The sequence below is a fragment of the Mastigoproctus giganteus genome, chromosome 13 (assembly GCF_048544385.1).
Source record: "Mastigoproctus giganteus isolate SK-2022 chromosome 13, ASM4854438v1, whole genome shotgun sequence".
NCBI lineage: Eukaryota > Metazoa > Arthropoda > Arachnida > Uropygi > Thelyphonidae > Mastigoproctus > Mastigoproctus giganteus.
The window spans coordinates 67,018,782-67,045,774 of NC_143587.1; the positions used below are offsets into that span (position 1 = coordinate 67,018,782).

The 26,993-nt window shown below is 35.3% G+C and overlaps 1 protein-coding gene across 1 annotated transcript in view; it reads left to right on the plus strand.

Annotated features, from left to right (window-relative positions):
* The window catches only part of SrpRalpha (signal recognition particle receptor alpha), a 135,425-nt gene that overhangs the window by 2,143 nt on the left and 106,289 nt on the right, over window positions 1–26,993 (plus strand). Inside the window, exon 2 of the mRNA XM_090388178.1 lies at window positions 8,213–8,296. Coding sequence (XP_090244304.1) covers window positions 8,213–8,296 — 84 coding nt within the window. The remainder of the gene's footprint in view (window positions 1–8,212; window positions 8,297–26,993) is intronic.

Genomic DNA, 26,993 nt, shown 5'->3' on the forward strand with positions numbered 1-26,993 from the left:
AATCACTGATCTGTATTCCACTTTATCCATTGTGACACATCGCTGCAGCACTACAAAGAAAAATGAATTGACAGATTGAAAAAAAAAAAAAAAAAAATGTGTGATTGCTATAAAGATTTCAAGGTATCAAACAAAAAAAAAAAAAAAAAAAAATTCATCTTTCTATCACAACTACTTCTGGGTGAATACAAATCTTTTTGACCCCCCCCTTGTGTGTGTGTGTGTGTGTGTGTGTGTGTGTGTGTGTGTGTGTAGATATATATACATATTTATTTTATTTATTTAATCTATTATGAAATATTGGAATGTATGTAAAAGGTATGTCGTGTCAGATTAATGCCATCAATTGTAGATTGAACATTACATCAGTCTGTAATGTTTTAATACACTTTGAATACCTATATAGTACCAGTTATACTTTTACAATAGTAATTATATATATATATCCATTTTTTTCCCTCACTTTATATGTATATATGCATGCATACACTCATTTTGTGTACATATAGACAACCATTCACCATAAATACTTTTTTTTGACAAACACTTAGGGTGAATGACTGTAAACATGAGAGCAAGTTAAGGGGTGCGAGAAGTTTTACGTAGTCTGCACTACAAAATTCACATATTAATTTGAACATTCAATAGCATATTTATCAACATGTGAAAGGTTTAAAGAGTGACTAATGCAGCAGCAGTCTTCTTAATTACTTAGGGTAAAGACCTTTTTGCTTCGTAGTGAGATCAGAATATCATGGGCAAATATTAGTGTGGCACGAATTATCTGCATTTTGTTATGGGTTTTAAATACAACCATATAATGCTTACAGAAAACCGAAAAAGTAATCACTTGGGAAAATATAATATTTACAGATTGAAACAAAGAAAGGCTTAAACTTATTCTACACACCTATTTACACCCTAGTACGAATGTCCTGTTGTGCCGCAAGAATTGTGTAAGCACATCATCATAAAATGAATCTTTTCTTGAGTTATGTCAGCAAATCCATTTTACTGGCAAGTAAACTTAGGCTTTACATTCTTCTATAACATGTATGTACCCCCCTTCATAGCAGGAAAAGAGTGGTCATCTGTAGCGACAGAACTCGGAATCATCATGATCAGTTCTACTAATTTATAAATTTCCTTAGGTGCACTCTGAAGCTGATTTTCTTAGATGAATTTTACAAGGTGGTGTACCGGTTTCTTTGCAAATTCACTAGAAGAAAAGAGCACTTTAGTTCGTGTTTCGAGTGAATACAGTCAAAAACGTCCTTAGAAATCCTTTAATTTTTCGAATACCATCAGGAAAAGTTTTTGCATACTGATCATATCTTTTGCTACAAAGTAGTAAAAAAAATTCAAATTTCATAAGTGAAAAGTCTTTCCATCTCCAGGCACAATGCAGTCAATTATTCTCTGGTAAAATAGCAACTTATGACATAAAACTGAATTGGATTAAAGGAACATGCTTTCAGATTGTTCAGATTTTAGTCTGGTCAGTACAATGCATTCAGGAAGAGCATGGACATGGCATGTATAGTATCTTATACAACTTGTGCTTACAGGAAGGATATATAGGACACTAGGGAGTAGATGAGTTATACTCCTGCTTAAGAAGCACATAAAAGCAATGGCAGTGCATCCAGTTCACATATAGTGGTTAGTGCAATATTAGTGTGGTGATGTAAGCTGTGAACTGGGAAAACAATGGAAGTAGTTTATAGACCAAATGACTGTGATGAGTAAAATGTAAAACTACACAGCAAATGAATGGGCCAGTAAATGAGAATGTTTTATAATGGGGGACTTTAACTTTCCAGATATTGTCTGTAACTTGTAGGTTGGCCACTTACACAGAAGAAGCAGAAATTTTCTTGATTTACTGGATAACATGCTTTCTACAGAAGCATGAATTAGAGAAGCAAAAAAAGAAAGTGGTACTCTTGACCTGATTATCAGCACTTCCTAATTCATTTCACAAATATACGTGGTTTCAATTCTAATCTCAATGATATCCATTTCCACTTGCGGTCTGACAAACCCCATGTACTTTTTCTCACAGAATCTCAGTTATCGGTTGATTCAACAACTGCTCATCTCAGATGCCCAAATTATTCGCTGTATGATTCCTTTCACTTCAAAGGTGGTACATGTGCATATGTCCGTTCTGATATTCTCTGTCAGAGACTTGGCAATTTGGAATCTCCTCTCTTTGATCTTCTCCGGCTTAAAATCTCTCTACCTCATTGTGTCAAATTCATCTGTTGTCTCTACCATTCTCCCAACTTCACTAATCACTTGGAGCTCTTTGACTTCCTCTCTTTGCAACTTGACTTCCTCTCTTTGCAACTTTCCTAACAGTGAGGTAATTTTCCTTGGTGATTTTAATGTTCACAACTCCAGCTGGCTTCCATTTTATAGTCACATTGACCCCAGCTGGTCAAGATGCTGAAGCTTTTGCAATTACTAATGACCTTGCACAGATTGTTCATTTACCTACAAGAATACCGGACAATCCTAATCATACAGCCAACACGCTTGATCTTTTTTTCACAGACAACCCTTATAAGTATATGGTCGAAGTGAGAGGTCCTTTAGGCACTTCAGATCACAACTTGGTGATTGTCTCTTCTCCAATGCAGCCTTTATCTCATGGCTATTCCCAGCCTTGTGTTGTTTGGCATTACAAGAATGCAAAATGGGATGGCCTGCGAGATTTCTTTTCTTCTTTTCCTTGGTCGGATTACTGTTTCAAAACTTCTGATGTCAATTTTGCTCAGATCGTATCAGTGAAATTATTCTTGCAGGAATCGAATCCTTTATCCCACACTCCACTTTAAAATCCCGTCCTTTATAAACCTTGGTTTTCCAATAAATGTGCTAAGGCTGTTCAAGGCAAGAATGTTGCATATTGTAAGTGGCTTGTTTCTAATTCTTCAGTTTCATTTTCTGCCTACACCAAAGCTCACAACAATTGTAAAGCAGTTATTAATCAGTCCAAACTAGAGTTTGAACAGGCTAGAATAGAAAACTTGCTTCTTGCCCTAATGGTAGCTGAGCATTCTGGTCTCTTGCCAAAGCTATTGGCTGCAATTTTTTCCCATCTCTGCTCTCACCTCTTTCAAAAGCAGATGGTTCTGTTGTCACTTCAGCCAAGGATAAAGTTGACCTGCTAGCATCTCATTTTTCTTCCAATTCATGTATTAATGAACTTGGTAAAACACCTCCCACCATTCCCAACACGCCCCATTCAATGCCTCCTGTGGTCTTCCGTCAAAAGGATTTTGACGAATCTTGATGCTAAGAAAGCTCCAGGTCCCGATGGTATTTCTCCACTTGTTCTCAAAACCTGTGCTCCTGAACTTACACAATTTTATTAATTAGACACATTTTAATTGACTGTCCAGTTTTTAGCAATATACGTCTTACCGCTTTTAACCATCTGACTGACCCATATACACTCATATTTTATCCAACAATGATCATGTCTGCTATTTTTAGCTTTTTGAAATCAGTAAACCTTTTTACTGATATTTAAAAAATTGTTACTTGTTTATTGATATTTGTCTTTTACAGTTTATACTTGTTTTTATACCTTGACTTAGTGACCTAATTCATTAGGCCAATGAAAGTTTTAATTTTTAATGACCAGGTTTTGGCACATTATAGCCTTAGTTGCTAATGCGCCAATAAAACCCAACCAACCAACCATCCTGAACTTACTCCTATTCTTTGCCTTGCCGCCTTTTTTCACTTTCTTATTCCAAAGGTGTTTTTCCTTCTGCTTGGAAATTTCCTCATGTCCAGCCAGTTCCTAAAAAGGGTGACAAATCCCTCCCATCCAATTATCGTCCCATTGCAATTACTTCTACTCTTTCTAAAGTAATGGAGAAATCAATTAACAGCCAACTCTTAAACTACCTAGAAACCTTCCGTCCGATCAACAATCACCAGTATGGATTCCTTCAGTGTCGATCCACTGGTGATATTCTGGCTTATGTTACCCATTTATGGACTAATTCAATGGAATGGTTCGGTGAAACACAAGTAGTTACTCTTGACATCTCAAAGGCTTTTGATCGTGTTTGGCATAAAGGTCTTCCAAACAAGCTTCCATCTTATGGTTTGCCAACTGTTTTTAGTAATTGGTCATCCAGTTTTCTCTCTGATTGCTCACTGAGGGTGATGGTAGATAGATCTCTGTCTTCTAACTTCTCCACTAATGCCAGTGTCCCCAAGGTTCAGTTCTTTCCCCCACTCTTTTCCTCTTGTATATTAATGACCTTCTTCCATTGACTGGAAATCCTATCCATAGTTTTGCCGATGATAGCACTTTGCATTCCACTTTCCATTTTGAGAAACCTTGCCCTGCTCAATCAGCTTCAACTTCTCAAAAATCTGCTACCAATTCCTTAAATGCCAATCTTCAGGTAATTCTCCAGTGGGGCAAAGACAACTTAGTTGATTTCAACCCTTCTAAAACTCAGTCTTGTCTTATATCTCACAAAAAGGATTCTTTTGCTCCTATGCTTATCTTTAGTGACACTCAGATTTCTAGGAAAAATGATATATCTGTTTTGGGAATTACCCTGACTTGTAATCTCTCTTGGCACAAGCACATTACAAATATTGCTTCCTCTGCATCTAAAAAACTTGGTTTTCTCTTTTACTCTCAGCGTTACGTTTCTTCTAAACCGCTGCTCAATCTGTATAAATCGCAAATCTGCCCTGCCATGGAATATTGTTCCCACATCTGGGGTGGTGCCCCCAAAACCTCTCTCAGGCTTCTTGATTCCAATCAGAAGAGGGCAGTTAGGTTAATTAATGATTCATCTCTAACAGTCTCTCCACTCGCTGTCTCATAGACATACTGTTTCTGCTGCATGCCTTTTCTACAGATACTTCCACGGGCACTGTTCTTCTGAATTGGCTTCTATAATTCCCGCTCTCTCTTTCAAAACAGTCCGAACACATGCCGCCAACATCCATTTACTGTCCAACTTCAAACTCACAGAACCAACTTTTCATCTTCTTCGTTTATTCATTCAACTGTCATTTTCTGGAACAACCTTCCTTCATATGTATTTCCTGAAAATTACAGTCTACAGAAGTTCAAGTCCACTGTCAACAAATATCTTCTTTCGTCTTCTCAACCTCCAACCCAAGCACGGTACTAAGTACTATATGTTCTGATACCTCTCGTGTTTGTGGTTTACATAAAAAAAAAAAAAAAAAAAAAACTCTTCATGCATTAAGAATCTCCATATAGGAGCCATTAGGCAGTGATGATCATAATATAGTGATGTGGGATTTACTTTAAAAATATAACTACTGTCAAGAATAAATGGAAAGTTTGTTTGTTTGTTATTTGGTTTTTAGGAGCATTAGCAACTAAGGCCATATTGCTCCGGGGATATGCAGTGGTCATTCCCTGATCTTTCCGCATCCTCCATATTTGGTGGTCACGGGATCGAACCCTGGTCTAATCAAGAAGCGTGTTCTACGCACTGCTGCTCCTGCCCACCTGGCTACAGAGGTGCCATAATGGAAGGAATTTTTCTTTTAAATGCAACTACAAAATGGTCTTAGGCAGTTTTTAAATTCCTTTCAGTGGGACCAACCAATAATGTTACCAATTGCAAATTCTAAATCAGAATCATTCAGAGAAGTAATCATAGAAGCTACTAAGTTAGTAGTCTCTCTGGGTTCAGTACTAGCTTTTTCCAGCTGATGCTGTATAAGCTTGCTTCCCTTTGCCATTCTGCCACTATAATATTAAGTATATACTTTTCCCTAGCCTGATTATCATGTAACCTTCTAAATTGAACCAATTTAAAAGCTATTTAAAAGCAAACTATTACAGAAACATGCTTGAGATGTCCACATTGTACATATGAACAACACAGCATTTCTTCTTTTTAGTGCAGTAGTTTGTACCTAATAAATTATTATACTAGGATGGGGTAACAACACTCAGTCATCAATGAAGCCATGGGAATCCTGTGATTTCAAACCAGCTACATGATCCTGTGAAAAAATTGTCACTTAATGTTGATAATTCCTCTGTTATGGTAGACTTAAAAACTGGTATTAGAAGAGAAGACTGAGGTAATAGGCTGTCCTTGTAATTTCATTATTTTTTTTATTTTATTTATTTATTATTATTATTATTTTTTTTTTTTTGTTGAAAATGGGCTATATCTCTGAAGTTGGATAACTATTTGTAGTAAATTTATTATTGTCTATAAATTGTACTAAAGAGATTTAAACAATTTCAGCTGATACATGCCAGTGAACTAAAAAAGATATTGAAGCATGTGTGTACTCATTGCCTGTCTTCAGTTAATGTGTAACTAGACTGGTAGAACAGCACCTCTGACAACTCTAAAGAAGAGGCTAGAAAAAATGGTGACAAAAGACATGAGTGCTTTTTAGAGTTCTAAATTGGAAAGTACAACAACCAATTGCTAGTGAGTGGTGGTACTAACTCATGTCCAAATCCAAAAGAAATTTTGAAAGAAGACAAATTAGCAAACTCTTCTAAAAAAACCTTCTGGTGAAAGCAATCCTAAACAGGCCAGTCGGGTTTAAGAACTAGGCATTTTATACTCATCCATGTGGAAAATGCCCTTCTAGTGTCTGAGATAACATAGATTTCATCTTTTTGGAGGGGGGGGGTGCATCATTTTCAAATTTAAATTTTTTTGTGGACAAGTTTCCAATTCTTCTTGATATTATATTGAGATTACCATCATATTAACAATACATCAGCTCATCCAAACAGGTCAGCACTCTGAACAGAATTTATTTTTTTATTTATTTATTATTATTTCTTAATGGTTCCTGGGCGTTGCTCAAATTTATGTGTGTGTTGTATCTGTGTTCATAGCCTGAATTTGCATGTGATGTGGAATATAAAAAAAATTATAATACAAAAAAACAGAATAAGTAATGAGGAACTCTATTCCCTCTACCTGAGATTCACTGACTATAGCCTCAATTGAAGAGGCCTTTAGAAATTTCCTCCAGTTATTGAATGTATTTGAACCTGCACCTCTCTAAACAAGTGAAAATGGCTGGAGAACTCCTGAACAGACAGTGGACAAATATTTGATCATTATCTACCACTAAAAGTCACTGCTTTAATCCAACCTATGGACCAAGGAGTGATTGAAAATTTAAATTGCTCATAGTGTAAACATTTTATTTGTTTCATTATAAAAGAGAACTAGAAAGTGAAGCAATTTTTAAAGGCATTGACTCTGAAAGATGCCATATTTTGTGTTGTAGAGGCACGGACTGAAATTCTGTCAACTACAGTTCGGTGGTCATGGAGGAAGATTATCCAACAATGTGCATCAGAACATTTAATGAAAACACATCAGTAACTTACCTTCAAGTTTTGAAAAATATTGAGTTTTAAGATGTGGATGAAGTAGATTTGGAAGATTAGCTTGGTATCAACCATGTGGAACTGGGCTATGAAACCAAAGCTGATCATGGAAAGTATTAAAAACCAAGAAACTCATGAAGTAATTGAATAGAGTGAATTATTGATTTAAAAGGAAACTTTACATTTACTAAATGTCTGGAAGCAAAAAATATGGTAAATGTCTAATATATGGGAGTTTGACCACCCAAGTATGCATCCATCCTCTACAGAATAATGACTGAGATTCTGCAGTACATCGCAAAAATATGATTTCTCTTTGCAATGTTCAGTACATTGCATGATGACAGCTTGGGGTGAACAAAACCGTGTTTGGCCTTTACAGAAATCTTCACCCCCCCCATGTCTTTTAAGGTTACGATGTACCTTATGGTGAGAACTAGCATTGCTTAATTTGTATGTACATCTTTGACCTTTTTGTTTGCTGGCATTACCAGTGACTTTTATGAACTGAATTCAAAAATTATTGAATTGGGTCAATCTGAATTGAAGAGGGGAGAAACATTTTGGGCTTTCTTCACCCTATGACTGAATTAATCAGTCATAGGGTGAGGAAAATCGTACCTTTTTACTTCTGCTTTGTTAGCTGCGGCATTGATTAGCTTTAAATCTGATCTGGCTTGTTTTGATTATCAATGCTGTAAAATATCAATGTGTACATGGAACTTCAAAGTTATAATATAACTAATGCTGAAATCTCTGCATTTTAAGCATTTAATTTAAACTATTATCTTTGTTATACTTGTGTTATTTTTCCAGGAAAGAGGAAGTAGTTCAGCATTCTATCATGAAGGCCTCACTCTTAAGTATAAACTCGATAATGAATTTGAGCTTGTTTTTGTTGTAAGTATTCATTTGGCATTGATTTATTTAGTGGGTTTGCTGTTAACTTACTTTAGCATATAGAAATACAAAAATTCTACTGTATGCCATATAGATGCAACAAATGTAAATAGTAATTTACGTTTATTTTGCCCACATCACATTATATATATATATATAGTCAGGTCTCCATATTTGCAGGGGTTACATGTCAACACTTCCTGCGAAAACATAAAATTCCACAAAAATCTGTACTCATGCCCAAATAGCCCCAGATGTTTTCTACATATGCCTAAACACTTACACAACCATTTATAATTAACAGAAAAATGTTTAAATGTGTTTAAAAGGTTTTAATTGTTATACAATAATGAGTAACATTTTAGACCCATGTTTCGAAATACTGTATCAAAATTTTATTACATAATTAGGATCAAAGCATGCACCAGGGTATTCACCATGGTTCAGTACTCCTCAGTAGTAGGGGTCTCAGATGCTGGAGAAGAAGCAGGGTTGGCCGATGCTGAAACTTCAGCCAACCTGAAGGCCCAGGATTCTGCCATGAATCCTGGGCCTTCTTCTCTTCAACGGCTATATAGGTGCACTGAGGCATCTTCTAGAATAATTCTGTCTCATTGGTATTGAAAACCTGTTCAATCAAGTTTATATCCCTTTTCCTCGATGAGCTTCTTGAGTTGTGCAGGGTAGGCCTTAGCAGCCTTGTAATCAGCTGAAGCAGACTTGCCCACAATCTTTACATTATGGAGTAAATAATGTCTCATGAATTTCTGGAACCAGCCTTTGCTGGTTCCAGAAATTCATGAAACATTCACTCCAGAAAATCATCTCCTGTACCTGGTACTGCGGGTACAGGAGGTTAAATCTGTTGTAAAGAACGAGGGCCTTAGCAAAAATCATACCAATGTTCACAGACAAGTTGTTTTTCTTTGGCTGACTCAGTCATGTTGAGTGGAAAACAGGCCTTGGCCTAGCAGGCTCCCACCAGAGAATCACTCCTAACCCCTTAGAGGGTAGGATATCAAACACTCCGGGGACCCACTACTAGATGCACTTTCTGATCCCTTTCCATTTTGAATTGACTCACTGTCCATCACTACAATCAGTATTCTTTTACTACTTTACTCACTTAGTTTTCTAGGGAATACCTTCTGCCATTCCCAACTATCCTCTTATCCCCCCACACAAACATCCCAAACTTCTCCCACTATCACCAGCTCCTTACTACTTGGGCCCACCAGCTACCCTGGGACTCCAGTAAAGAGTCATCGATAGTAGAACCTGGCGTGCCTCCATGCGGTTAGGGGCGTGGGGGTCAGGGGATGCTACACGTGGTTTGCCCTGGCTGCTATACATCTTTTGGGTCTGGCCAATGGCAGAACACATTCTGTTGTTGGCTGAAAGTATCGGCTTGAGCTGTGCCCAGTACTGAGGACTCAGCGGAGAATGGAGGAAACCCTGGAGCCCGCAACAATGATACTAGACATCTGAATCTGTGCTGGTCATCAATCCAAATGAACAGTGCATTCTCCATTTTTAACATCACTTTATCACATACATAAAATGTGCATTTACCAGTATGCATTCCACCACTCTGCACTGCCTCTCTGATCTCAGTTTCTTGTTTCCTTATGTATTGTACGGTACATTCATTGATATGTGGCCTATGACTTTTTATGTGAGCCCTTCTTGACATTTATCTAGAATTCGGACTTTCTCGTTCAAAGTCATAATTTTCTTGGCCCTTTTAGACTTTTGTCCATCACTGGATGCACTTCGTTTAGAACCCGTGGGTATTCACATAATCACAGTAATATTTTAAGCACAAGTAGCCTAACGCAGATGCACACAAAGGTCCCAAGCCATCCTACTCGAATGTCGCTCACTAGGTGAATGCAGCAAGCATCAGCCAGATTTTTAGTATGATAAATTTCATGACATGCGGCCTAAATTTTAGCATCGGCCAAATTTTTAGTATGATAAATTTTGTGACCGCCAACGCAAAAACATGAATCTGTGAATACAGATCCCGCAAATATGGAGACCTGACTATACTGTATTATGAAAAGTTACTGGACATATGCATTTTTCTAAGAACCTTTTACTGATATGAATTTAATAACTTTTTGGCTGTCTTTATTCATAATTATACACCATAACTTTTTTGGTAGACTTTAAATTAATTTTTGATGACAGGAAGGTGGTATTTTGATCCATTCCTCCTTCATCTCAGCAGTCAGTTCAGCTACTAATTGTCCTGGCCCAAAGGCAACATTTGAGTTTATCCCAAAGGTGTTCAGTGCAGTTAAGGTTGGGACTCTGGAGAAGCCAGTAAACCTTTTTCTTGCCCATATCTTCAAACCAAGTCACTGCAGGCTGTGCAGTATAACGTGGAACCCTCCCCATATTTCTGTCATAGTGCAGGAAGATTTGAATCATAATCACAGTAAAGTGATGTTAAAAATTGCCCAGAGTGTCAGTGTGCCACATGGCATTTGTTTTGTTTCAGAAGTGACAACCCAAGGGTCCAAGCCCAAACTGTGAGAAACAACACCTAGACAGTCTCAACACCTTGACCAAACCTCACCACTGGGTGCATTCTGATAAATAATGCTCTCCAGGTGTCTGCCACACCCAAACACAGTCATCAGAATGGGAAGCTATGTATTGTGATTCATTACATCATAACAGCTTTCGAATGATGGGTTATGCACCAGGAAAGTCAACTCTGTGCATTTCATTCTGTGGTATTTGGTTTATGTGCTGCAGCTTTTCCATAAAATATGATTTCATACAGCTTGCTATGCATCATCGTGGTACTGATATCAGTTCCTGCAATCTCAACGAGCTTGTGGTTGATAGTATTTGACGAGGATTAATGGGATTTGTAGATGACACTTGAGTCACTCTCTCTCTCATACACACAGTTTCTGCAGTTAAATGTTTTTAGTAGCGTTATGGCATTCATTTCCATTTGGTGATTATGTAGGTACTGTTACTCTAGGATGTCAATGGCACAAACATATTAATTATTAATGTAGCATTCTGTGATGACTCTGTTGGAAGTAGCTAAGTTCATCACCTCAACCCATCTGTTATATATTGTTGATATGCTTGCGTCTAGATAAATGCAGTTGCTTTTATACTTATTCCTTATTTGTAGATGGTAGATATGGTCCTTTTTCCCAAACCTCAAGAGTAGTCAGATGCTCTTGCCAATACAGTGTGTTATACTTTGCTGAGAATTAAATTTCAATTCATGGGATAAAAAAAAAAAGGGGATAGTAGTATATTTTATAAAAGACAGGAATGTAATTTGCATATACACCTATGATGTGGTACAGTGTACAACACCTAAACACAGTGACTAAATGATTGACAATTAATGTTATTTTCAGTTGGTAATGAAATCACAGTAGAAACTCTATTGTCTGGACCTTTATCTGGATTTTCAATTAGCCAGATTGCACAGGAGAAATATATAATAATAATATACAGGGTGTCCCTTTTGAATGTCCCTGATTTTAAATGTCTCAAGAAAGAAAACCCATGCACTAGGAAAAGTTAATAACTTTCATTGGGAAAGGAAACTCAAATTCGTTTCCTGTTTTTTATCGCCTGCTCCAGTGTTTTCAAGTTTTTTTTCACTGTTGTAGATAAGGTAGGTAAAGGTATGTCATATCTTTTTGCGATGTCCATTTTGTTCCATCCTATCAGCCTCTTAGTTTCAGTTTTATTCCCAGACTTAAATCTCTGTTTATGTTTTGTTGCCATAACACTGCTAGATTTAACAGAAGCAAACTTTCAATTGATTTTTAAAAAACAAGTTCCAAAAAGACAGCCCCAATAAAAATAGCACAAAATAGATAAGTGTAACAAAAGGCTCTTTGAACCTGGCTTAACAGTCGTAACTGATTCTAATGATGTTTTTCAGAGCATACTTATGTTGTAGCTGCCATAAACTAGTTTTTTTTTTGCAGAAAAGTAAATTCTAACAAGTCAGTACTGTATTTTGGGAAACAAGCAGCTATGTGATCATAGGCAATAATAGAAGCAGTAATATGACAGCTGTGTGGAGTGTTGGAATAAACATACAACCTACAAAATACAGTTTCTCTACTTCCAAACATGGAAGTAGAGAAACAGGACCAAAAAAATGTCAAGGAGGAAAATATTTGTCCTTAGCATTCTGAAGCTTTTCAATATTTTGAGGTTGCTATGAAGTGTGTTTTGAGAAACAAGAAGAATGTAACACGAGATAACTTATGTTTAAAAAGTGTACATGATTTGGCAACTATAAAAAGGAGAGCAACATTTTAAACAAATGTCAATAAGTGACTTTTACAAGAAACGATAATTTTCTTTATGTACATCTATTACTTAATTGTAATGTATTGTATGTATTACTATTACATAATTATTTATTTATTTTAATATGTAGTTTGAGTATATTTTTAATAAAATATTATGTACTGTATTAAAATTACATGTAAAATGATTTTTTTTTCTTTGTTTGATTATACGGGTTTTTTTGTTATCTGGATATTTTACATTCCCACTTAATTTGGATAATCTACTATATTCAATTAATTTCACAAATGTCTAGTCTCAGTTCTGATCTTACTGATGTCCATTTCCACATGTAAGCTTCTAAGCCCTACTTACCTTTTTAGGCAAATGGAGGAAGATTATCCAACAATGTGCATCAGAACATTTAATGAAAACACATCAGTAACTTACCTTCAAGTTTTGAAAAATATTGAGTTATTTATGAATCAGTTATTTATGACCTAAGCTACCACTTGTATCACTTGTCCTGATTGTTCTTAAATATTTTCAAGGATAAATGGGGAAAATTATAAGTGGTAACTTTTTTGATTCCTTCAGTTTTAAAGGTGGTATTGTGCCTATGTATTTTCTGATTTTAGTATTAGAAGTGGTAAACAATGCAAGAAAGCAAGCTTATAGAGCATCAGCCAAAAAAAAAAAAAAAAACTGTCAGATGCCTCTGTAATCTGGAATCTTCTCTTATTTGATCTTCTTTGGCTCAAAATCTATTTATTTTATTCTATAGAACTTATTTCTCATTCCTGTTGGCATATGTTTTTTTTTTTTTTTTTTTTGTGAACTTAATATTCATAACTAAGGTTTTTCATTTCCAATTGGTACAGGTGTTGAGGCTTTTGCAATTACTAATGCCCTTAATACAACTTGTGTATTTACTTACTACAATACAAGATAGTTTATTGTTATTGTTATTTTGGTTTTTAGGAGCATTAGCAACTAAGGCCATATTGCTCCGGGATATGCGGTGGTCATTTCCTAACCTTTCCGCATCCTCCGTATTTGGTGGTGACGGGCTCGAACCCCGGTCTAATCAAGTAGCATGTGCTACGCACTGCTGCTCCTTCCCACCTGGCTACGGAGGCGCCAAGATAGTTTATAACCACATACTTAACACTATTGGTCTTTTCCTTACTTATATACTTAACACTATTGATCTTTTCTTCACCAACAACCCTTTAATGTACACTGTTAACATTCCCTAGGCACCTCAGGTTACAACTTGTTGATGGCCTCTTCTTTAATGGAGCCTCTGTTGCATGGCCATTCTCAGCCTCATATCATTTGGCAGTATAACAATGCAAAATGGTATGTTCTGTATCAATTTTTGTTCCACTTTTTGTTGGTTAGACTGGTTTTAAATCCTGTCATATAAATGTTTGCATAGATTGTGTTACTGAAATTATTCCTTTTAAAGACAAAATCCTTATTCCTCATTTAAGTCTAAATTCTTGACTTTTATCTAAATAATTATTTTACAAAAAAAAAATACCAAGACTTCAGGATATTAATATTTCAAATTTGGGTTAAAACTTTATTGGTAAACAAAGTTTTAACCCAAATCTGAAATTTCATTCTCAGCCTATATCAAAGCTCTCAACAGTTAGTATTAATGGTGGCAAATGATGCAAGAAAGCAAGCTTATACAGAATCAGCCAAAAAAAAAAAAAAAATCCCATTTCACCTATCCATCTCACCCAATAGTTTGTTTAGTTCTTCCTTAAATTTATTCAAACTATCTACCTCCATACCAATGGATGAAACTATTCCAGCAATCAACCACCCATTGGCTGAAGGCAAACTTCCACATACCTATTCTGCAACCATCCTTCCTCAATTTGAATTTGTCCTCTCATTTGTATAGTCTGAAGAAGAATCCCATCAGAATTGAGTTTACTCAAGCCATTCAAAGTGTTAAACACTTCAATCAGATCACCTCATAGGTACCTAGTCTCCAGATGCTGCAATTTGCAGAACTGAAACTTTTCTTGAAAGAGCACCCCTTTGTTCCCCTCACCAATCTGGTTACCCTTCTCTGTACTCATTCCACCAGCTCTACATCCTTCCTAAAATGAAGTCTCCAGACCTGTATGCAGTACTCAAGATATGGACTGACCATTGCCTTATATAATGGGATAATCACCTCCTTATCCCTGCTAGTAAAATTCTTGTATATCATTGAAAAAACCCCACAAGCTGTATTGGCAACCTGTCTGTACTGGTTGGTTATAAACGAATTATTGATAAATCCAAGAAAAATTGATTTTCAAAAGAGTATAGGAAACTTGCCTCTTGGTTCAAGTTGGTAGTCAAGCCCTCAGATCTCTTGCCAAAGGTTTCTGTTGCATATTTTTCTAAAGCAGAAGCTGACTTATTACTTTAACTCTTTCTTCGATGATGTTTTTAAAATTTCCTCCTATTATATCAAACCCATTATATTTAGTGCCTCCTGTAATTTACCACTAGAAAGATATTAGCAGAATTTTGAACAATCATGATGCAAAAAATTTCCAAGTCCTGGTGACACTTCTCCATATGCCCCTAAAAGTTTTTTATGCATTTTGTATTTTGGGAAGAATGTCTTGTGGTTGCTAGTTGGAAACAATTATGAAAAAAAAAAAAAGCCCACTCATATCATGTGGGGTTCTGTGCTAGTTTATATTGGACTTTTAGTGGTAAACACAATGCCCAGTGCTTTAACACGAAATGTTGTGTTTATTGCTGTGGGGTAATTGGAAAAATTAATGGGCAATGTGGGAGAAGCACAGAAAAGAAATGTTTTCGGTTTAACCACTGCACACATGAATGCCATTGCTCTTTGAAGAGCTCATGTTTTTTTTTTTTGTTTTTTTTTGTTATCAGTTTACTAAACATATGAATTATTAGGTGTGTTCACACATATGTATGTGCTAAGTGCCTATTGTCTTTACTGTCCATCTGTTTGCATGTAACAGAGGGATTCCCTGCAGATGGATTTTCATAAAATTTTGAATTTGAAAACAGAAATTCATAGATTAAATATTAGTCTTAATGTAGTATCATTAGTCTGTGTACACTTTACATTTATTGTTGTGCAAGACTTGTGAACATGATGTTACTTGTGCAGAGAAACATATATACAGAAAGAAAAGAATAATGTAGGAAGAGAGTAATAAATATTATACAGCTAAACTAATTTTAGAGAATGTAAATCTATATAGTTTTATTAAATGTTCTATGAAGTTATAGCCTTAGTAATTAACTAATTGGACATAATTATATTTACTTTTCTCAATTAATCACAGAAAATGAAAAAAAAAAGTCATTCAATTTAAGAAAAAATTGAACACATCTGAAATGTAATGTACTGCATATATTAACTAACTTATTTGTTTATTAAATTTTATTAGTTATTAAGATTGTTATTTATTAGTGAGTTTCAGGATTCTGGTTAAATCTTGTTTTCAAACTATAAAGGAAACTGTAATTAGTTAAACAATTAAAATTAGAGATTATATATATATATAATCTCTAATATATATATATATATATATATATATTTATATAATTATATATATAGGCGCCTCCGTAGCCAGGTGGGAAGAAGCAGCAGTGCGTAGCACACGCTTCTTGATTAGACCGGGGTTCGAGCCCGTCACCACCAAATATGGAGGATGCGGAAAGGTCAGGGAATGACCACCGCATATCCCGGAGCAATATGGCCTTAGTTGCTAATGCTCCTAAAAAAAAAAAAAACCAAACCAAACCAATTATATATATATATATATATATATATATATATATTTTAGTTTGATTGCTTAGATGAATTAAACTTTAGTGTCTATTTTCCATTGGGTATTAGGGTGTATCCTGAACAGGAGATTTTGTTAGCATTTCAAGTCTAACATATTCCTAGGGGTCTGTGGTGGCGTTCAAATTATATAATAAACAATAATAAAAAGTTAGTTCTAATACTAATTATTTAATTTTAATTAATGTTATTAATCAATACTAAACAATACTAAATAACATTCCCTTATCTGGTCATCTATCCGCTACTTCTTCAGGGGCTTTGAGCGGATCGATAGCCAGTTTTAAAGGAATGTCTCATAATTACCCGTTTCTGTTAACTCCTTATCAGTTTTGCCTTTTTAGTGAGATTTTTTATCTCCTTTAGATTATTTAATTTATTAAATAATGATATTTTATGCTAATTTGTCTTTAAATTTTTGAATATTTTTAATACTTAATTTAGGAATTCAGCAAACTGGTATAGGAGAAACAAAGCCCAACGGGTAATTATCGGAATAAGAGAGTGGAGCTATACTTATCTGTCCGGTGGTGGTGGTGGTCCTTCAGTAAAAGAGGGGTTAGCTCTTGTTCACTGTTTGTTTCATTCTTGGTTTGGTTTTTATTGCGCAGTCGCGTCTATTGTTGCTTGATGTTGTTGTAAGGTGATATTTTAGCAAGTCTTCCGATAAGTGGGTTGGTTCCTACGTCAGCCGGGGTGCGGCCTGGGTGGGGGGGGTTTTGTTTCCGTTTTTAAACTCCGTGGTGAACATTAATTTGAATAAAATGTGATATGTTTGTATTATATTTACAAGCGTTATTTATTGTTATTTACATAAGTTGGTTTGCTATCTCTTTGGACTGGGCCGGTATAGCTTTTCTAAGGCATAACAGCCCGTTTTATTTAACGTAGGCATTAACGTAGCAAGGGATAAAATATTAGAACAATCAATAAAACAATCAAATTTAATTCGTTTAAGCAATCAAAAATATATCCAGCACGTATAATTGTCGAATTGCCTATGGCAATGGCATTAACGTAGCAAGGGACAAAATATTAAAACAATCAATTAGAAACTAACTAAAATAATAAAAACACAAAACTATATTAACCTGATAGCACCCAGCATTACTAAACGGCTACTGGGACTACAGCCAATAGTAAATTTTACCAATAAAGATGGTAATAAGACAAAGGGTATTACGGAGTAACCACAAGGAACCGGGGCCTACAATTACAAAATAAATTGAAAACTATTTAAACATGAACGAACATACAAATAAAAGTAAAATGCTGTACGGGTATCACAGCATAAATTGCACACATGACCACGCAGGACCCGACAATTCCTGAAAACGGTCATTTAGCATGCAATGCCGCCACACCAAAAGTGATTAACAAAAAACCGAGCGGACCCGATTACCTTAAAAACCCACACAAAGAAAGCTACGGAGAAATCTATCAACACCAGGAAAAACTAGCATTCAGTAAATGTAAAAATAAACTATGCAAAACATGCCCACAAATGCACAGAGTACACCAACAAAACGACGACAACGCACCAAAATTTTGTCACACCAAAAATGTAGTCTACTTAATTACTTGTAAAACATGCGGAATACAATACATAGGACAAACCAGCACAGAACTGCACATAAGAATAAATCTACATCGGTCACAAATAAAGAAACACGGAGAAAACCCAACAAAAGCCAATACCACAGAAAAATACACCAATGAAATAGAATACAAACACTTTCAAAAACACAAATTCACCAATATAACTATTGCGATCTTAGCCATAATAGAAAATACCACTAAAAGAGAAAACATGGAGGACATGTTAATAATAATGTACAAAACACTATACCCATACGGACTCAATAACAGATTCAATGGAAGAAACTTCACATATACAAACCCCGGACAATGTACATATACTATTTTTCAGCTCTACAAAGACTGGCAAAAAAATGGTTTAAAACTCAACAAAATCAAACAAGAAATAGACAAAGATAATAAAAGCAAAGCACAAAGCCTAAACAATTTCGATAAGCTCATCACAGAATGGGACACGGAACCTATTAACGTTAGAAGCATACACAACATCCTATTTTCACTTAAAATCAGCAAACTTAAAGCACTAAGCAGAATTCACCAGAAACTGAAGATTAAGAACATACACCTCAACCATACACTAGAAGATGTATTCAAATTCAGAATCGGCGATGATCACAAAGACATTGACACTAAAGAATACTGCATCATTAAATTCCTGAACCGAACATTCGACTACGTCAACTTCCGTGACATTATGGAAAACACAAAAGGGTTTTTACCTATTCAAAACATTAATATTAAAGTCAGATATAGTTTCACAAAACCAATAGGCATAACCATGTGTAACTATAAAAACACAATCGAAAATATGTACAGTACGGAACAACTTTGCCACTGCAATGATAACAAATATAGAAAATACATAGATCCACATCACAAACACATCATAACAGGCGACCTCAGCATTATAGAAGATCAAACACTAAAAGAAGTAATGGAAAAAGGAACAAAATTCAGACTCAATAGCCCAACTAATTTATTTAACACACGTAAATCCATATACAAGGATTTACTGCAATTCGCATTCAAAACTGCAAACAAATTTAACACACCCATAGAGGCATTCCAAATATGGATAAACATTACCACGGAAAAAATCATGAAAATAATCCAAGATGTCTTAACAGTTAAAAATCAAGTCAAACAATACAATCTGAAAGTCATTAGATATAAGACCAAAGAACTGCAGAAGAAATTCGTTATAACGAACACAGACAAGGCAAGCAACAACTTTAGTATAATATGCAAAAAGTTTTACAATAGAGACTATTAAAGAAAAAATGGATAACAGTGAAACATACAAACAAATAATATCCACACCTAACAGCGTCAATAAGAAGATGATAGCACTACACAAAAAACTAAAACTGAAAATAGAAATCACAAAATACCCATTCATTTACTGGATCCCAAAATTCCACAAAATACCCACCGGCAAAAGGTTCATAACAGCAGGGAAAAACAGTTATACAAAAGTTTCCAGTAACCTATTTAAAGACAAACTTAAAATTATATTAAATGAAATAACCAGTACCAAAATAATCACCAGCAACAAAACATATCTAGACTACATCCAAAACAAAAGCAATAAGATAAGTAGCCTATACACCTACGACTTCCAAAACCTATTCACCAGCATATCACATGACAATTTAATCAAAGTCCTTTCAGTCTATTTTCAAAACCACCAAATTAGTTTAAACTGTAAAAAACAATACTGGAACGATTTAGTCAATCTCATCGTCAAAAATAACTACGTAATGATGGGAAACAGAATCTATTTACAGACCAGAGGAATAGCCATGGGATCTTGCTGCTCCAGTGCAATTGCCAACCTATATTTACATCACTTCGAAAATAACATAACAGAAGAAATTAACATGTTCAGATATATTGATGACGTCCTAATCATCAACCACGACGGTTTTGAAACACTAGCCCAAGCAATATATCCTACCGACCTCAGCATAGAACGTACCAACCAAAACAGCAAATTACAAGCATATTACCTAGACAGCCAGATTACTATCAAAAATAACAAAATCGAAACTAAACATTATGACAAAAGAGACCACTTCAAATTCCCAGCTATAAAACTCATCCACTGGGATAGCAACATTGCAAAACACATATACGGAAACACAATTAGGAACCAAACGACCAGAATAATAAAAATATGCAGTAATGCAGAAAACACAACAAAAGCAATTAACAAACTGATAAAAACACTCACAAAAAACAATATACCCTACAATTACAGCAAACACCACATAAAAGCGGCCACACTTATTAATAACAAAAATCTAATATCTAAATCGCAAAGCAATACCAAAACCTAAATTAAGGTCTGGATCTCTTACGCTCAGAGGAGGCTCGTCCTCTGACCGCACTATAATCCGGTTTCCTATATTAACCCACCCTTCAAAATCAGAATAAAAAATAAAAATAAAAAATTAATCTATGGGTAACCATTCGCAAGGTAAAATTCACTTTACAGGAGGCTGTAAATATGTAAATAGCTATCCCCGAGGACAAAACGGGCTGTTATGCCTTAGAAAAGCTATACCGGCCCAGTCCAAAGGGATAGCAAACCAACTTATGTAAATAACAATAAATAACGCTTGTAAATATAATACAAACATATCACATTTTACTCAAATTAATGTTCACCACGGAGTTTAAAAACGGAAACAAAAACCCCCCCCACCCAGGCCGCACCCCGGCTGACGTAGGAACCAACCCACTTATCGGAAGACTTGCTAAAATATCACCTTACAACAATATCAAGCAACAATAGACGCGACTGCGCAATAAAAACCAAACCAAGAATGAAACAAACAGTGAACAAGAGCTAACCCCTCTTTTACTGAAGGACCACCACCACCACCGGACAGATAAGTATAGCTCCACTCTCTTATTCCGATAATTACCCGTTGGGCTTTGTTTCTCCTATACCAGTTTGCTGAATTCCTAAATTAAGTATTAAAAATATTCAAAAATTTAAAGACAAATTAGCATAAAATATCATTATTTAATAAATTAAATAATCTATAGGAGATAAAAAATCTCACTATAAAGGCAAAACTGATAAGGAGTTAACAGAAACAGGTAATTATGAGACATTCCTTTAAAACTGGCTATCGATCCGCTCAAAGCCCCTGAAGAAGTAGCGGATAGATGACCAGATAAGGGAATGTTATTTAGTATTGTTTAGTATTGATTAATAACATTAATTAAAATTAAATAATTAGTATTAGAACTAACTTTTTATTATTGTTTATTATATAATTTGAACGCCACCACAGACCCCTAGGAATATGTTAGACTTGAAATGCTAACAAAATCTCCTGTTCAGGATACACCCTAATACCCAATGGAAAATAGACACTAAAGTTTAATTCATCTAAGCAATCAAACTAAAATATATCAAGCACGTATAATTGTCGAATTGCCAACGGCAATGGCATTAACGTAGCAAGGGATAAAATATTAGAACAATCAATAAAACAATCAAATTTAATTTAATTCTCCATCTATGCCCCATCACCCAGTTGGCACAGTTTTACCAGGTACAGTGTTACCAGGTACCCTGGTAACGATGTGTGTTACGATGATGTGTTACCAGGGTAAGGTTTGTTTGTTTGGTAACACCGATGTGTTACCAAACAAACAAACATTAAGTTGTGAACTTAATTCCACAATATGAGAGATGCCAAATGGTGTAGGTAATAATAATATTTAGAAGACTAAATGCACAAGGCATAATATGTTATGGGTTGAAATTAACTATATAATATTGGTGTAAATACACCATAGTTTACCCATAAATTTAACTAAATAAGTAGTGTTAAGGCATCATTTAATTTTATCTCATATGTATACAGAGCTAGTAAAAAGATTAGTTTTTTTTTAAAATCAGTGTTTTTTACTGTTTTAGACAAAATTATAATACAAATTAAAAGTTGTTTTAAAAGTATGAAGTTAGTAAAAAATTATTTTGCAATACTAGAACCGAAAAAAATATGTCAAATGCTGATATATTAAGTGAGTGTGAAAATCTCATAAAAAAAAAGTATTCATCTTTACTCTCTCTCCTCAACTGCCGATTCAACATTGTAATTTAATCACACATATTAAACAAGATTTATCAGTATACATGTCTATCAGACAATTTTTTTTATTTGACTTTTCAGAAATTTTTACTTTATGTTATTTTTTACCCTGCCAACTGCCTCTGCCGAAAGATCATTTAGTAAATTATGAATAATAAAAGATTATAAAAGAAATGCTATTGGTCAAAGTAGACTGTGCAATGATGGCTATTGAGCATAAATATGCCAGTAAAATGGATTTTATTAATGATTTTGCAAATGGAAAAGTACTAAAAGTAACATTTTAACTTTTTTTGTAAATTTATTAGCTATAGTATAATTTTTTGTTTGTCAAATTGTATTTAATAAGTAATACATATTGTAATATTAATTTTCATGTTTTTAATGTTTGTAAAATTATAAAGAAATTGTAAATACAATACATTTAAGTTATTAAAATGATTCAACATTGTTTTTTTATATTATACCTAATTCAAATTCATTTTAATAAAAATAAAGGGCCCAAAATGATTTCTTACCTAAGGGCCCAAAAAACTTAGCTATGCCATTGGGTCTGACCACTGCCTTATACAAGGGAATAATAGCCTTATCTTTGCTCGCAAAATTCCTGTATGTCACTGACGAAACACCATGACTACTCTGGCAGCCTGTTTGCACTGCTGAGAACACTTCATATCTGACTGCACAATTACTCCCAGGTCTCTTTCATTCTCCACTACCCTGAGTGTAACACCACCCAGTTATGTTACTCTGGGGTTACTGCTACCCATATGCAGTACTTTGCATTTTTCAATGTTAAACTTCAGTTTCCACTTCTCAGCCTATCTGCCCAACTTTTCCAGATCCTGTTGCAGCAGCATACTGTCAATACTGTTATTAACAACCCTGCCAACCTTTGTATCATCTGCAAACGTTGACATTAAGCTTGATGTACCTTCATAAATATCATTGATAAATATACAGAACAACAATGGGTCCAACACGGAACCATGGGTGACACCACTAATAACATCATTCCATGAAGAACTGTGTCCATTGATTACTACTCTGTATTCTCCCACTCAACCATCCTTTTATTCATGTGCAACAGTATCAAAAGCGTTCCTGAAATCCAAGTATCAAAATTATTTTTTGCATCCAGCTCCTTTGTGACCACATCATAGTATCCAATCAGATTGGTCAGACAAGACTTCCCCTTAACAAATTATTACTGCAGTAATAATTTATTAAGGAGAAGACTGCAGTAATAATTTATTAAGGAGAAGACTGCAGTAATAATCTGAATTATTACTGCAGTCTTGTATAGATGCTCATGCAATGCTTCTTTAACCAGTGACTCCATTACTTTCCCTGGAACAGAAGTCAAACTAACAGGTCTGTAATTACTTGTGTCACCCTTTGATTCCCCCTTTGTGAATTACAGATACATTTGCACATCTCCAGTCTGTGGGGACTGAAGAAGCATAAAGTGCTTGTTGTCTGCACTATGTCCATCCAGCCCCAGGGGCTCACATCCTGGATATCATCATCCTTTTCTTTCTTGATGACCCCTTCTACTTTCTCTCTCTCTCTCCATCTCAAGGTAACTCAATTTTTTTTGGCTGGTGCAGCATAAGCTTCAGGCTTCCTTGCATCATATGGCTAATAATAATAATAGTAATAATCTACATGTAACAGCTAGATTCCTAGTGAACAGATTTTCATGAAATTCTGTTTAGATTTTTGGAAAGATTTGTCATGCCATCCCAGAGTTCATTAAAATTGTACAAATAAAAATCTGATTATTATTATTACTATTTCTTTCCTGTTTTTTTTTTTTTTTTTCTGTTGCTCCATGGTGAGTGGAAGAATGAATAGATGATAAGGCAGAAAACAGAACAGAAAAGAAATGTTTTCAGTTAAAAACACTGCATACATGAAAGCCATTGCCTTTTGAAGAGCTTATGAATTTTTTTAATTTGTTATCAGTTAATAAGCATATATTATAAATTATTAGGCATGTTTGCATATATATTAAATATTAAAATTTTAAATATTTATGGTGTTCAATATGTTAAGATAAGTTGTAATATCCCTATTACTGTTCTTCACAATTACTGTTCTTCATCAATATCATTTATCAATGATATTGATGAAATGAAAAAGACCTGGGAGTAATTGCGCAGTCAGATATGAAGTTTTCTGAGCAGTACAGACAGGCTGCCAGGGCAGGTCATGGGGTTTTGTCAATGATATATAGGAATTTTGCTAGCGGGGAAAAGGAGGTGATTGTCGCTCTGTATAAGGCAATGGTCAGGCCACATCTTGAGTACTGCGTACAGGTTTGGAGGCCTCATTTTAGGAAGGATGTAGATTTACTTGAGTGTGTACAGAGAAGGGCAACAAGATTGGTGAGGGGAATGAAGGGATCTTCTTACCAAGAGAGGCTTAAGTTCTGCAAATTGCAGTGGCTGGAGACTAGGCACCTGCGCGGTTATCTGGTTGAGGTGTATAAGGCCTTGATTGGGTTGAGCACGCTGAATTCTGATGGGATCCTTCCACTTGTTCAGATTACGAACCTAAGGGGGTATAAATTCAAATTAAGAAAAGACAGATGTAGAATAGATGTGCGGAAATTTGCCTTTAGCCAGCAGGTGGTTAATTGCTGGAACAAACTTCCATCTGTCGTTGTGGAAGTTGATAGGTTAAATAAATTTAAGGAGGAACTGGACAGGCATTTGGAGGGAATGGTGTGGTTTTTTTTTTTTTTGGCTAATGCTGCATAAGCTCATACACTTGCTTTCTTGCATCACATGCTACTACTATTACCCTTAGTTGTACATAAGTAATTGATACATTAGAAATTCTAGTACATGAACACAATGTATAGTTTAATTATGACTTGTATTATAGGTTATAACTCATAAAATTTTAGCTGCATAATAGATTTAATTGTATGTGCATGTGCATCCGTGCACTAAGTGCCTAATGTCTGCATGTTACAGGGGGACTCCCAGAGGATGGATTTTCACAAAATTTTGTATTTGTAAAAAGAAATTCATAGATTAAATATCTAATATAGCATTGTTAGACAATCTGTATTGTTATGCAAGATTCGTGAACATGTTACTTGTGAAGAGATACATACAGAGAGAAAGACTTAAAAGAAAAAAAAAAAAAAAAAAAAAAAAGAGAGTAATATGCAAGGTGAGCAATAAATGTTATATAGTTGTAATTCAACTATTTTTTTTTTTTAGCTTAATTACTGCCAAACTAAGTTTAGATAATGTAAACCTGTATAGTTTATTAAGTATTCTGTGAAATTGTAATCTTAATGATTAACTGATGGAAGAAAATTCTGCTATCGAGGCAGTGTTAGGTGGGTCGGAAAACTGCTAGCTTGGGGGGAGACAAAGACCAATAGATTGACAGTAGCCACTGGCAGAGGTGAAAGAGATTCTTGCACTGCTTCTATTAGAATGAGCAGAAGCCTGAAAAACAAGATGCATGGTATTTCAGAGACTGCTGGGAGCCATTGTGGTACAAGTAAACACATGGGTTGTGTTAGGGTAGCTAAGAATAGAAACAGGTGCAGGTATACTTGCGTGTACACCAATGCTAGGAGTTTAGTAAATAAATTTGATGAATTTGAGGTATTGCTCAAAACATCGAAGGCAGATATTGTTGGGATATCAGAGACGTGGTGTCACACAGATATAAGGGATGCAGAACTGCAATTTGGGGAGTACAACGTCTACAGAAAGGATAGACAGGATAGGAAGGGGGGAGGGGTTATGCTATTAGTTAAGAAACACATAAAAACCAAGGAAGTGAAGCCAGTCGACATCGCTGGACAGTGCAGTGTGGAGTCAGTTTGGTGTGACATAAGCATTGGGAGATCAAAATTGAGAGTAGGAGTGTGCTATAGGCCTAATGACTCTGATGAGTATAATAAGGAACTGTACAGGGAAATAGAGTGGGCCAGTAAATCAGAGTGTCTTATAATGGGAGATTTTAATTTCCCAGATATTGAATGGAATTTGGGGGCTGGATACTCACACACTAGCAGGGCTTTTGTGGATTTATTGGATGATTGTTTTCTACATCAGCATGTTCGGGAGGCAACTAGAGGGAGTAATACTCTTGATTTGATTATCAGCAGTGATTCTTCATGCATTAAGAATCTGCAGATAAACGAACCACTAGGTGGCAGTGATCACAGTGTGCTGAAGTGGGATTTACTCAAAGAGGTAACTACCATTAGGGGTAAAGGGAAGGGTTATTGCTTCCGTAAAGGCGACTACGATGGACTGAGACAGTATTTAAATTCTATACAGTGGGACCAACTGATGATGTTACCAACAGCAAATTCAAAATGGGAAGCATTCAAAGAACTTATCTTGGAAGCTACTAGGCTTTACATACCAACTAAGAAATATTGTTCAAGGTTTAGGCCAAAATGGATGTCAGATGAACTAATGAGGCATATGGCAGAGAAGAAAAATGCATGGGATACTTACAAATTAACACATGACACAGAAGCCTATGATAGATACAAGTTGATATGCAACCAAGTTACAAAGGAGGTTAGGCAGGCGAAGGCAGAAAATAACGAGAAATCCTTGGCAAGGGATGCAAAGAAAAACAGCAAAGAGTTCTTTACTTATGTAAACTCTAGAAGGAAAGGGATGAATCAGATTGGTCCACTTGATATTGATGGGTCAAGTGTTGATGATCCTGCTCAGGTGGCTAACAAACTAAATGAATATTTTGCATCGACATTCACACATGAGGAGTTATTCAGCGAGGGGAATGCCAGAGGTGTATTCAACTCTAGCAGTAAGTTACAGAATCTTGAAATAACTGGGAGTAAAGT